Source organism: Scardinius erythrophthalmus (genome assembly GCF_964197995.2).
Source record: "Scardinius erythrophthalmus genome assembly, chromosome: 4".
NCBI classification, from domain to species: Eukaryota; Metazoa; Chordata; class Actinopteri; order Cypriniformes; family Leuciscidae; genus Scardinius; species Scardinius erythrophthalmus.
In genome coordinates this window covers 15,255,004-15,267,637 of record NC_138224.1, presented here as the reverse complement: position 1 = coordinate 15,267,637, position 12,634 = coordinate 15,255,004, and the positions used below count along the sequence as shown (strand labels likewise).

The 12,634-nt window shown below is 37.4% G+C and overlaps 1 protein-coding gene across 3 annotated transcripts; it reads left to right on the top strand.

Moving 5' to 3' along the window:
• On the top strand, window positions 1-12,152 carry cep83 (centrosomal protein 83; the record flags this gene model as incomplete). 3 transcript variants are annotated; one of them, XM_081362746.1, is made up of 17 exons in its annotated part: window positions 1-85; window positions 294-342; window positions 731-936; window positions 1,026-1,176; window positions 2,449-2,541; window positions 2,754-2,885; window positions 2,966-3,217; window positions 4,744-4,875; window positions 4,988-5,102; window positions 5,177-5,321; window positions 5,410-5,559; window positions 9,034-9,109; window positions 9,207-9,364; window positions 9,896-10,025; window positions 10,140-10,243; window positions 10,698-10,866; window positions 11,534-12,152. In XM_081362746.1, the coding sequence occupies 16 exons, from the start codon at window positions 334-336 to the stop codon at window positions 11,687-11,689; spliced, it is 2,178 nt and encodes a 725-aa protein (XP_081218872.1). In that variant the 3' UTR covers window positions 11,690-12,152. The 3 variants fall into 3 exon arrangements, with proteins under 3 accessions (XP_081218872.1, XP_081218871.1, XP_081218873.1); XM_081362745.1 differs by having other exon boundaries at window positions 27-342; XM_081362747.1 differs by lacking the exons at window positions 1-85; window positions 294-342 and having other exon boundaries at window positions 722-936.
• Window positions 12,153-12,634: the final 482 nt, after the last annotated feature.

Here is a 12,634-nt window from a genome sequence, read left to right as displayed (position 1 = left end):
AAAAGAAGTCTTTTATTTTGAAAGGCGACTCTGGCCGCCATCATCATCACGTAACAGTGCGTCGCTGCTGTCAGTGTTGGATCGGGTAACTTTACAGCAGCTGCTAAAATTATTTACTGTAGTCCCTTAATGCACTTGTTATGGTTTGTAAAGTTTTGAGCGCATACAGTAGGTTACACCCATCAGAGGTGTTTATTTATGAAACAAGTGCAGTATGCACTGTTGACCAAGCACTGTTCTTATCATGACATTTCAATATAGCAACAGCTAAAACTATATTCTCGGACTTACAGTCAAGGACACCAGGAAATGCTTCATCTTGCGCTGGTTTAAATGCACGAGGTTAGTTTCCCTAGTGGTTCGGTTGCTTTGACAACACGGGAAGCCGTTATGCGTTTATGCTGGAGTAGTTGTGTTTCTACAACAACACAAGTGTGAACGAATCACTGGAGACCAGCTTGAGCTTTACATCTAATCACTTGAGAGCAGAAGAGCCAGTAAGGACTCTTGTGCTGCTCATGTAGTGATTAGATGCTTTGTTCGTGCTAACTAGACTCTTATAAGTGATTTAAAATAGTCAGTCCTGATGAGATGTGGTTGCATCTCTTGACTTTGGCTGGCTGAAGTCATTAGTGTTGATTGAGATTCTCTTGAAGGGAAGGGAAGTATAAAAATCTTTTTCTTTTGTTCCCTCACTCCTTTTTCTCTGTCTCTGCCTGCAATGGACCAGATGAACCCTCCAGCATTAGGGCAGTCATCTGCCCTGTTCCCAAACCTGCAGCCTGCAGGAGGAGTTGGGAAAACCGCAGTCCTCCTGGCCAGTTCTACAGGGATCACCAGCTCTGATATGGAGCTCCAGAAAATGCTCATCGACGAGCGAATGCGCTGTGAGAACCACAAGACCAACTACCAGACCTTGAAAGCGGAGCACACCAGGTGAGTGACTGTGTGAAACTTCAAGGTTGATCATTTCTACAGTTCTGGGATGCATTGTTGGGTTCAATTCTGCAAATGTGTTTGCCCAGGCTGCAGGATGAATACACCCGGGCGCAGAGTGAACTGAAACGGCTGCTCGGTGATCGACAGGTCGCTCAGGAGAAACAGCAGCTGCTGCTGGCCGAGCTCAGAGGAGAACTGCTGGATAAAACACGAGAGCTGGAAGAGCTCAGACTGCAGGTACACATTACTGTCCGCTTTACACTTCACTTTACATACAGTAGATAGGCAACACAGAGAGTAACTTTCAGTATTTATTGTAAGCAATTTCATTATGTCACTCAAAAATATTATGTAAAACTCTAGTTTTTGGCATACTAATTAAAACGTAATAATACCAATACTAGTAGCTCATACATTCAGATATAAATATATATGACAATATTCAAATATTTCATGAAAATTCTAATTATTTATATTATTATTGTACATCAATTAATAATTATTGCAATACAAGTAAAACATTTGGATACACCTTCTAATTCGTTATTGTGACTGACTATTCCACATTTTAGAATAATATTGAATTAATAAACCATTAGGAAATATGAGGAATTGGAAAAATATTAATTGAAATCTTATATTTATCTTCTGTTCTTGCCACACACACACTCACACTCACACACACACTCTCACACAATGCTTTGTCCAGATTTTTTAGGAAAACAAAATGTTCATTTATGCTGAAAATTAATGAAATTAGGACTATAGAGCGTTATTAAACATTAAATATAAAGCGTTTTAGTATTTAAATACTGTTATAGCATTTTAAATGTGCTTTTATTTTTATATTTACAGTTTCACTTTTGTAATTTTAGTAACAAAAGTACTTAAAGTTTTAGTAATTTTGTTATGTTTTTTCAGTTTTATGAAGCTTTTTATATTTCTATTTAGCTTCATTTTTTTATTTAATTTTTAGTCATTTTAGTACTTCAACTAAACCTTTATTATTTCATTTTTAATAGTTGTAATTTATAATAACAACACTATGTAAACGTATTTTGGTGCTGCAGAGGTAAGCAAACATAAGTGTTTTAATACGCTTAAATAAAGGCCTGTATGTTAACTATAATGTTTACGATAAAGATGTAGTTCTAAATAAATATTAAAGAATAGCAGAGTCCACAACACAACTATAACGATAATGGCACAGAGAAACAATATCATTGGAATCACTTTCAGAACAATTTTTTCCAGCTGATGAATGATAAAAACATTGACAGCCAATCAGAATCCATCCTGCTTTAAAAAGCTTGAGCATTTGAAGCACTAGACAACATAACTGCAGCAAGAGCTTATCATAAACAGAACGATATTGCGCATTGTTGTGGACAATAATATAGTCATCGTTTTAGATATCATTCTTGGTGTCGAACAGGCCTTTAGATATTTGGCTGACGAAGTAGCACATTTTTGTGTTGTGTTGATCATGTGTTTGTGTATGTGTTTAAGGTGCTGACCCCTCAGCGGCTGGAGCTCTTGAGAGCTCAGGTGCAGCAGGAGTTGGAGGCTCCCATCAGAGAACGCTTCAACAAACTCCAGGAGGTAACAGACGCCCCTCTGCACCAGCTGACTCCCACTCCGCAACTATTAACTCCACTTGCCATGACAACCACATGAGTACATGCTACAAACAGAATCCTGTCCATAACAGATGGAAAACAAACTGATAGCTTTGTCTTTACTGCATGTTATGAAAGACTTTTAGAATGTAGGTTTAGTCTTGATATGCTTTTCTTTATTTCTCTCTGTGACAGGAAGCAGAGAATTACAGGTCAGAGTATAATAAGCTTCGTTATGACCTCACTTTCCTCAAGTCAGAGTTTGACCACCAGAAAGAGGAGCACGCTCGAGTCCTGGAGGAGAGACGGATACGACATGAAGCTGATGTATGTTTTCTCTATTTGAAACTGTGTTTTGACCCAGCAGCGTCTCTTTATGAAGGAGTGTCATATATGTGATTCTGCAGGTGGCTCGACTCGAGCATGATAAGGAGGATCTGGCCGCTCAGCTGCAGAGCGGAGATCCGGCACGGAACGGGAAGCGTGTCGAAGCCCTGCTGAGGGAGAAAGCTCAACTGCACCAGCGGCTCAGAGGCCTGGAAGCAGAAGTCACCGAACTCAGAGCAGAGAGAAACAACTCAGGTGCTCAGGCTGAAAACGTGCAGCGGATTCAGATCCGGCAGCTTGCCGAAACCCAGGCTGCAGTGAAAGCCCTGGAGGTGAGTGTATTAAAGGGTTAGTTCACCCAAAAATGAAAATTATGTCATTAATGACTCACCCTCATGTCGTTCCAAGCCCGTAAGACCTCCGTTCATCTTCGGAACACAGTTTAAGATATTTTAGATTTAGTCCGAGAGCTTTCTGTTCCTCCATTAAAAGTCAATGGACGGCATACTGTCCATGTCCAGAAAGGCAATACAGACATCATCAAAGTAGTCCATGTGACATCAGTGGCTCAATCTTAAGTTTATCAAGCAGCGAGAATACTTTTTGTGCGCAAAAAGTAAACAAAAATAACAACTTTATTCCACTATTTATTTCCTTCTCTCTGGGTCTCGAGCTATTTCACGTAGTGTTTTTGCGCAGCGCGTCTGTGTTGTACGTCACACGTAGGCTCACTATTGGCCGACGCTGGTCATGTGTGATGCGTGTGACTAATACAAAATAAGATTAAGATCTTAAGAAAAAGATTAATACAAAATAATTATACACAGTACACACACACATATATTATGTAAACACAAACTTTTATTTTGGATGCGATTAATCTTTTGACAGCCCTAATATATATATATATATATATATATATATGTGTATATATTTTTATACACATTTATACACATAATATATATATATATATATATATATATATATATATATTACTATTTTTAATGTTTTTGAAAGAAATCTTTAATGCTTATCGAGCTTGCATTTATTTAATCAGAAATCTTTATATATTATGAAATATTTCTATATTCTATATAATATTGTGAAATATGATTACAATTTAAAATAATAGTTTTCTTTTTGAATATACTTTTAACATATAAGTTATAATAGCTGTATTTTCAGCATCATTACTCCAGTCTTCAGTCACATGACCCTTTAAAAATCATTCTTCTAATATGCTGATTTTATACTCAGTTATTATCAATGTTGAAAAGAGTTGTGCTGCTTAATATTTTTTAATAAACTGTGACACATTTTTTCAGGATTCATTTATGAATAAAAAGTTCAAAATAGAACAATATAAATCTGTACTATTACTTTTTATCAATTTAACACATCCTTCCTGAATAAAAGTAATTAATTTCTTTCAAAAAAGAAAGAAAAAAATACTGACTCCAAACTTTTTATTCATCAAAGACGCCTGAAAAAGGGTTATAAAAAAAAAATGTTTTACCGCACAACTATTTCCAACATTGATAATAATCAGCATATTCGGATGACATATTAGCATATTAGAAGGATCATGTGACACTGAAGACTGGAGTAATGATGCTGAAAATTTAGCTATTTAATATTCATAAATATTTTAAGTATAAAATAAGTTATGTACTGTGGAGTCAAAAAGTCTGAGATCACATAAAACGGCTTCAATTAAATCTAATTCAAACTTATGAATATTTTATTTGAAATATATTATGTTCTGCATTTCATGTTTTTATTCAAATGTGACACAAAATGTGTTATATAAATTAAAACAATTAAGATATTTTATCAAGATCCATCTGTTAATGTGCAGGCGGAGAAGCAGTCTATTCGTATGCAGTTGGACCGGACAGAAAGTGAACTTCGTCTATCTCAGGAACAAAACACACTCCTCACAGGCAAACTGCACAAAGCCGAGAGGGAGATCAACTCACTCAGCAGTCAGGTACACAAACACAGCCTGGACGACCTGACCAGTCAGATTCTATGATCTCATGTCCCCATGCTTGATATCTGTAGCAATATATCCTGGCAATTGTGTATGATTTATTGTCCAGGTTGAAGAAATGAAGCACACGCACAAGCTGGAGTTGAGTAACGTAAAACTAGAGTGTGTCAGAGCCAAAGGAGAAATAGAAAGAGACAGAGACGTACTGCAGTGCCAAGTAGAGGGTAAACATATGCTTCCTTCTCTTTTACTTTCTTTAAACCTGTTTTACATTAATAACAGTGTCTTTCTCTCTCAGGTCTGCAGTCAGATATTGAGGTCATGAAGTCAGCTTTGGAGAGAAATAAAGACTTGATATCTGAAAAAGAGCGAGAGATGGTGCGCAGAGTTCAGGCAGCGAGAGAGGAGGAGATACACAAGATGGCCACCCTTCAGGAAGAGAAGTAAGCACTAATATTATCAGGCAAGGTTCTAATTTTAAAGCCTCGAGGGATTTTCTGCATCTTAATGCATTTATTTTATTGCAACCAGGCTTGAGCTGGAGAATCGTTTATCTGAGCTCGAACAGCAGAGAGCTCTTCAGGAGGCAACAGGAAACTCTCAGAAAGAGGAGTGGGAGGAGCGTCTCCGTGCCGCCCAGCTGGGGGAGGAGTCTGTTCGTAAGGAACTGCAAAACCTGAGGCAAGTTTCTTGAGGGTCATTTATTTTTTTATTAAAGTCCACATGAAATCAGAATGAACCCTATTTACTTCCTGGTCTTATTGGGAAAATTAAGTCCCGCTTTTGTTGTTAAAGTCACAATGAAACGGAAGTAGCAACAGATCTGTTCTTACATATTGTGATGTATAAAATCATACAGATTATCGTCAAAGAAAAATGTAGGCCAGGGACATGGTTCTGTAAATCGGTTGTTGTGGGATTTTAAGTTTTGCGACTCATAAATGGAAGGAGATGAACGTGAGCTTGCAGGGGCGGGGTTTAAGTGGACCAAATCATTGGAGAATTCCTGCATACGTCATGCAGGGAACTACACTGCGACCTTTTGAAATGCTTTTGCGACCCTAATTTTTAATGGGTCACAAATGTATCACTGATTGTTTTTGTACCTATGTTTTAGGCAATATGCTATGATTTACTATGAGCATTTATTAAAACAGAAATGTGTATTTTAAGAATACGTTTTGTAACGTGCTCTGCCTCTGAGCATTCAAAACATCAAGTTAACTTCAGCCCCGCGACCGTTACTTAGATTAAAACGTAGCCTACCATTGTATCAGTGCTGCGCGAGCGGCTCTCTCTTTCTCACACAAACACGGACAAGCGCGCACACACAGAGAGAGAAGATAATTGTAAAATGAAAATTGACGGGCTATAGTTTACATTTAATATTTAACGTTTTATATTGTAACGTGTTCTAACGTGTGCGTTCCTTCCTCAGCGCGTACATGTGAAGCTCACATGCACTAAAAGCCTGTCTACCAGCGCCTGGATAATGGACCAAGTTATCTTTCGAGTCTTATTGTGCTTATACTGTTAAATACACACAAGGTTTAGATAAACAAAGTCGGTTATGTCTAAAGTGAAAGCAAACTTGAGAAAATTGAGTAAATCTGCTTGTCAAATGCGTGTATATTAGACGTGTCGCGCGCAACTCTGTCCTTAAAGGGATAGTTCACCCAAAAATAATTTACGCACTCTAATGTTGTTCCAAACCTGTATTAATTTCCTTCTAATATTTTCTAATATTTTTCTAATATTAATATTTTGAAGAATGTGGCTATCCAGTAGCTGGTCCCCATTGACTTCCAAAGGAGAAAAATATACTAAGTCACTGGGGTACATCAACTGTTTGGTTACCCACATTCTTCCAAATAACTTATATTTTCAACAGAAGAAAGAAACTCATTTGAGTTTAAAACAACTTGAGAGAGTAAATTATGACAATTTGAATTTTTAGGAGAACTATTCCTTTAATGTTAATAAAACAACAAAATGCAAAGAGAAAATCACTCACTGCTCTTGAGTGAAGTAGCTTTAATAAGTATCAATGTATAATTTATACAGTGAAGTCTATTTTGTTTTATTTTCATATTTGTTCATTTAATTACTGTCTTCAATGCTACTGTTAAATACACCTACTGAAGCTGAAAACATAAAACACTGTTTATTTAATTTGTATATTAAGTTGTGTATGTGTAATGTGCATCTTTGATCTTAATATTTAAAGGGATACTTCACCTCTGGGAAGCTGAATGTGTATTTAAAATAGGTCATTTAAGTAGAAGAAATGTGGAGAAATGTTTGAATTTGGAGCTTTCTAGACTGAGAAAAGCCAGAAAATGTATTTTTGGCTTATGTGGATGAAAGACAACAACTCCCAGAATGCACTTGCTTCGCTGCCTTAGGAGGCCACGCCTACCGGTTAGAGAGCACAGCTGAAAACAACAAGGCTAGCCTAAGTAAGTGATGAGTTTGCCAGGGATTTAGAGACCCAAAATGTCCGGGATTCGGCTTTTGCTTTCTACAGTCGCCATTCATCATGTTTACTGTGGCGAGCAGGACGAGGCTGACGGCCGCGGGAGAACGGTGCGAGGCCGGTGGCTTTATTACTGAGACGCGCCGGGTCTCGCATCTCTCACGGAGAAACGCGGGAATTTTCTTAGCAATGTTAAAACGCACATCAACCGATCACTTGTTTAGCGTTCATGTAAACACTACAGTCAGATTCACCGATCGGAATTAATTCAGTTAGATTGAAACGAGAGGTGTGCATGTAAACAATGAATGGCGACCGCAGAACGCAAAAGCCGAATCCCGGACATTTTTAACAGTCTCGCCCGCCGGACAAGTCCGGGAAAAGGAAGATGGTAACCCCTACTTACTCAGCTTTCTCCTATTATTCAGCTTTCTCCACAGAACAAGAGCCTGCTAGTTTAGCTTCCAAAGAAAGACGGCTGATACTGTGTACATTCTGTGAGTGAGATCCCACCCTCTATGGGCGGGTTGTAAACATGCGGAACAACGCCATCTACTGGCTGTAGTCTTTAGCCTCTGGACAGAAAATCTTTTTGAAAATTGCGTCATCGGAGGATTTTTTCCAGACTAAAAATACATAAATCTCTCCTCTCAGGGGGATATGAGGGGGGAAAGCATGGTAATTCGAAAATACTACAGGTTTTCTACTAATACAAAGATTAATGCTAAATCCTGAAGTAACCCTTTAATAACAAAGAAAATAATGACAAATATTTTTATCTTCGTCCCTGTCTGCCATTTTTTTATATATGTTTTGTTACCCAAGGCTTTGTTTTTAAAATATGGACATAAGTTTTGGCTGTAATGCTCAGTCGCAAAATAGTAAAACCAACATAAAAAAGAATTGTGATAAAATCGTGAATTGTGATTTTCCTGAAAAAAATCGTGATACAATATTTTTGCCATTGGAATAATAAATTAAGTAGCCTATCTTAATTGTACACAGTGTTCCTGTGTTTTTTTTTTTTTTTTTTTTTTTTTTTTTTTTTTACTGTTTTATGCCATAACAGCAATATTAATATCGGTTATTATCGGTATCGACCACAATTTTCACATCGGTGCATCACTACTTAAGAGTTCAGGAGTCTGCCCTGTGCCAACCATAGCATGTTGAAATCCATTTAGGAGAAAATCTATCCCAACCAGAAAACAAAAACAAGAAGGCATGTGGTTTAAAAGATGGCAAGTAAAATAAAAAGCACATCTGTAATACAGTTTCATTATTGTTCATTATTATCCAGAGCGGCTTACTATAAATAATTTGTGCGACCAAATCATGTTTTGCGCCAGTAACTGAAAAAGTTAGTAGCGCAAGTGCCACCAGTGGAAAAGGTTAGTGTAGTTCCCTGTCACGTCTTGTCGTTTCACCTGAAGATCCAGTTGTGACATTTTGATTAAAAATATATATTTTTTAAATGAAACCTATGGATGAATCATTCAAAATAAGATCTATTTAATGGTGTTACTTTAAATATGTTTCTTTCTGGAATGTCTCAGAGGTAAAATGGTTTGCAAATGACATTTATGTTGACTTTGAGTTACTTAAAGAAATTACTGTAAATGGTAAAATAATATGATTTTCAACCCATTTGATTTCCTATCCGATTACATGTGATACAGAGCCAAAGTTCAGCAGCAGGGTCAACAGCTGGAAGAGCTGGAGACCTCAAGAGCAGAAAATGCAGACCTGAGACGGGTAAGTGCTGTAAAATGAGGGAAATTACTGTGAATGCACATAACATTGAGGTGGAAGTCATGACGTTTCACATAACTCAAATAATTGTGTTTATCAGCAAAACGCTGAGCTGAACCTACAGATAGGAACTCTTTCTCACTCGGAGAGTGAGCTGCTGGACACCAACAGCAGACTGAGAGAAAGTCTGGAGCGAGTGAGAGAGGACCTACGGAGTGCTCGCACACAAATGGAACGGACCCAACAGGAAGCCGAGAGGTACGCCTTCCGGTAACCTGGATACTAGCAACGCTGTAAAAGGGGAACCAGAAATATTTCAGAGAATGCTGACAGCTTGCTGAGCGAGCATCAAAATGTGTTGTTTAGCATTTTTTCAGAATAGAGGCTTAAAATAGAGTTGATTGCTAAGATGAAATGTTGGTTCTAAAGCAAGATTTAGCTTGTATAAAAGTGCTTGATAGACATTTTTCCCCTCAATGACAAATATGGATGATTTGTTGATAATGGTACATTAGATCTTTTTTGTCCTGAAATCATTTAAAAAATGAAACCATATCATTATCATATCAAGCCATGTACCTAAAATGATATAGATTTAATATTTCTGTATGTAAATTATTTATCCTGTTTATCTATCCGTTGTCTTATTTATCTATTTTTTAATACGATTTTACTGCTGACATGGTGTAAAACAATAAAATCAAATAAATTCACGCTCAAATACACTTCAAATGTTTGTTTTTTTGTGGATAGTGAGTTAAATAAATTGCCAACGTTTTATTGTCACAGGTTGGTGGAGGAGAGAAGGGTGGAATGGTTGGAGGAGAAACACAAACTGCAGGACAGAGAAGCGGAACTACGGGAGAAATACAGCCAGGCTAAAGAGCGCTTGCAGAGGGCAGCATTTGCTCAGAAAAAGGTAGTGCATAAAGCCGTCAAACTACATTTTGCTTATACTCTCTTTTTTTTCTTCTTCTTCTTCTTCATAATAATTACTATTAAAGGTGAATTATTGGTCTGTTTTCTTATCCAGAGGAAAACAATGACTGAAGTAAAAGAAAACAAACTCCAAGACAAGATTCAGCTCCTAGAAGCCAAGATAGAAGAGCTTGAAATTGAAGCAAGCACTGCAAAAAAGTACTTTCTTGTTCTGTTTCTAACATATATATATATATATATATATATATATATATATATATAATGATCATGTAAATTAAATATAACAAACTAAATGTACAATATTTTATATTGTGTGTATGGTTTTAATGGGCTGTTCACACAGAACGCGTTTTTTCATTGTTTTTCAACGGCTAGACGGACATCTTTAACTGTTGCGCTCCTATGTTTTGCAGCATCTCGCACATAATATGGCATTCGAAAATTCAGCGCTAAAGTTAAAATAACACGGCTCTAGACCCTATAACTTTTTTTCATTTCACTGTCCATGCGTCTTGTGTTTTTAACAGCAAAAACACATTCTTCGTGAACCGGCCCTTTGGGTATTTGTTGTTATTTATGTGCGTGTGCGTGTGTGTGTGTCTGTGTCTTTTTGTATAATATTTCTAATTTATTGATGTGTTTGTGCGCTCAGGAAATCCTCATACTCTGAAGAACACGCTCAGCTCAGCAAGCGTCTAAAAGAGCTGCAGAGGAGACACAACGAGTTTCGCCGTCTGTTGCTGGGCAACCAGATGACCTCCTCCACCCCTTTGGCCCAATCCCTCCTCATCCCAGCAGAGTCCATCTTCTCAAACATGCAGGTGTCTGCAATCATCCCATCCACATAAGCCCCTTTCACACAGAGATTCCGGAAAATACACGGATAAAGTGACCCGGGATTTGACCCGGGTTCATTTGATTTTGGTTCATTCACACTGCCAGTGATTTGCCGGAATCAGAGAGCGCGTTCACACACAACCCGTGTATGTCCCGGAAAGACACGTGACATCGATGTGACTTGTAATGTCTCAGCAGCGTCTTCAGTTTGCTTATGAGCTGCGATTTCTCTCTCGAGAAACCACGCTTGTGCATTTATTTCTCTGATTCGATCATAAAATTGCGCATTTCGTACCGTTTCACAGCTGGCGAACGATCCCGGCTTCAGCGTCATCACTACGACACGGCATTATTACGGCTTTTGTTCACACAGCGCGCGTTCCGGGACTGAACACGGCAATGTTACTAGGTCCCCAACCCGGCATCGATCCCGGCATTAAACCCGGGTCGTGTTTGCGTTCACACAGAAGGCGTTCCGGCAATTTGCCGGCAATTTCCCGGGTTCAATGCGCTGTGTGAAAGGGGCTATAGTAGAATATTCTCTTGTCAGCCATAACAAAACCCAGGACATAAATCTACCGCTTTTCCATCCTCCTCTCTCTCTTATCCCCTCTTCTTCCCACTCATCTGTTCCTGCATTTCCTGTCTCAGGAGGAGCAGCACCAGAGGGAGTTGTGTGTGCTGCGGAGACGCTTGGAAGAGTTGGAAAACAGTCAGCAACAGCAGCTGGAAGAGCTGGCAGCTCCTCTGGACAGAGACAGAGAGAGACTCTCAAGCCCACGGGACGTCCTTCCAGACCTTTCTTAACATCTACTACCTGTGTTTTCATTCTTCCTGTGCCAAAAAACAGACAAACTGTGACATTTGTGAGCCGTTTTCTTTTAAACGATTCGTGCTTTGCAACACAAAGGTTAGAGTGGTAATAATAAAAACCTGTTGCACTATTTTTTAATTATTTGTCTAGTGTTTTATTTTTTGTAATTTTTTACTGAGGGGGTTACATTGAAGTTTACATACATTGTGGGTTCGGACGGTTGTAGAATGACCTGAACATTTTTTCAAATCCGACAAGCCATGTTTTATAGTTTATTTTTTATATTTACCATACCTTTGTGAGTCCAAATGTGCATCTACACTTGACTGGATACAGGGGCTGACATTGTGTATGTGTATATAGATGAAAATGATTTCATTCTGACAAGCCTGTCTCTAAAGCACTCATCCATGAAACGTGTTTTTAATAAAGAACTACATCATGTCTTATCTTTTTAATTCTTGATTACTTGCTTTGACTGAATAACAATGAGTAAACTACAACTCAATTAAGCCTAATCAAAAAACCGGAACGTCTGCCAGAAATGCCATTTTAATTTAAGCGGTGGGCCACAACACAAAGATAAATTATTTCTAGTACTGTCAAATCGATTATTCACATCTAACATATACGTTTTTGTTTATATGTGTGTGTATATATTATATAATAGGAATGTGTGTACATATATGTACATGTATACACACATATACTGTAGTGTGTATATATACATGTGTGTGTATATATATATATGTGTATGTATATATTTATATATGTATGTATATGTGTATATATATATATGTACATATATACATATTTAAATATAAATATACATACCTATATATATATATATATACATATATATATATATATATATATATATATATATATATATATATATATATATATATATATATACATATATTATATAAACAAAAACT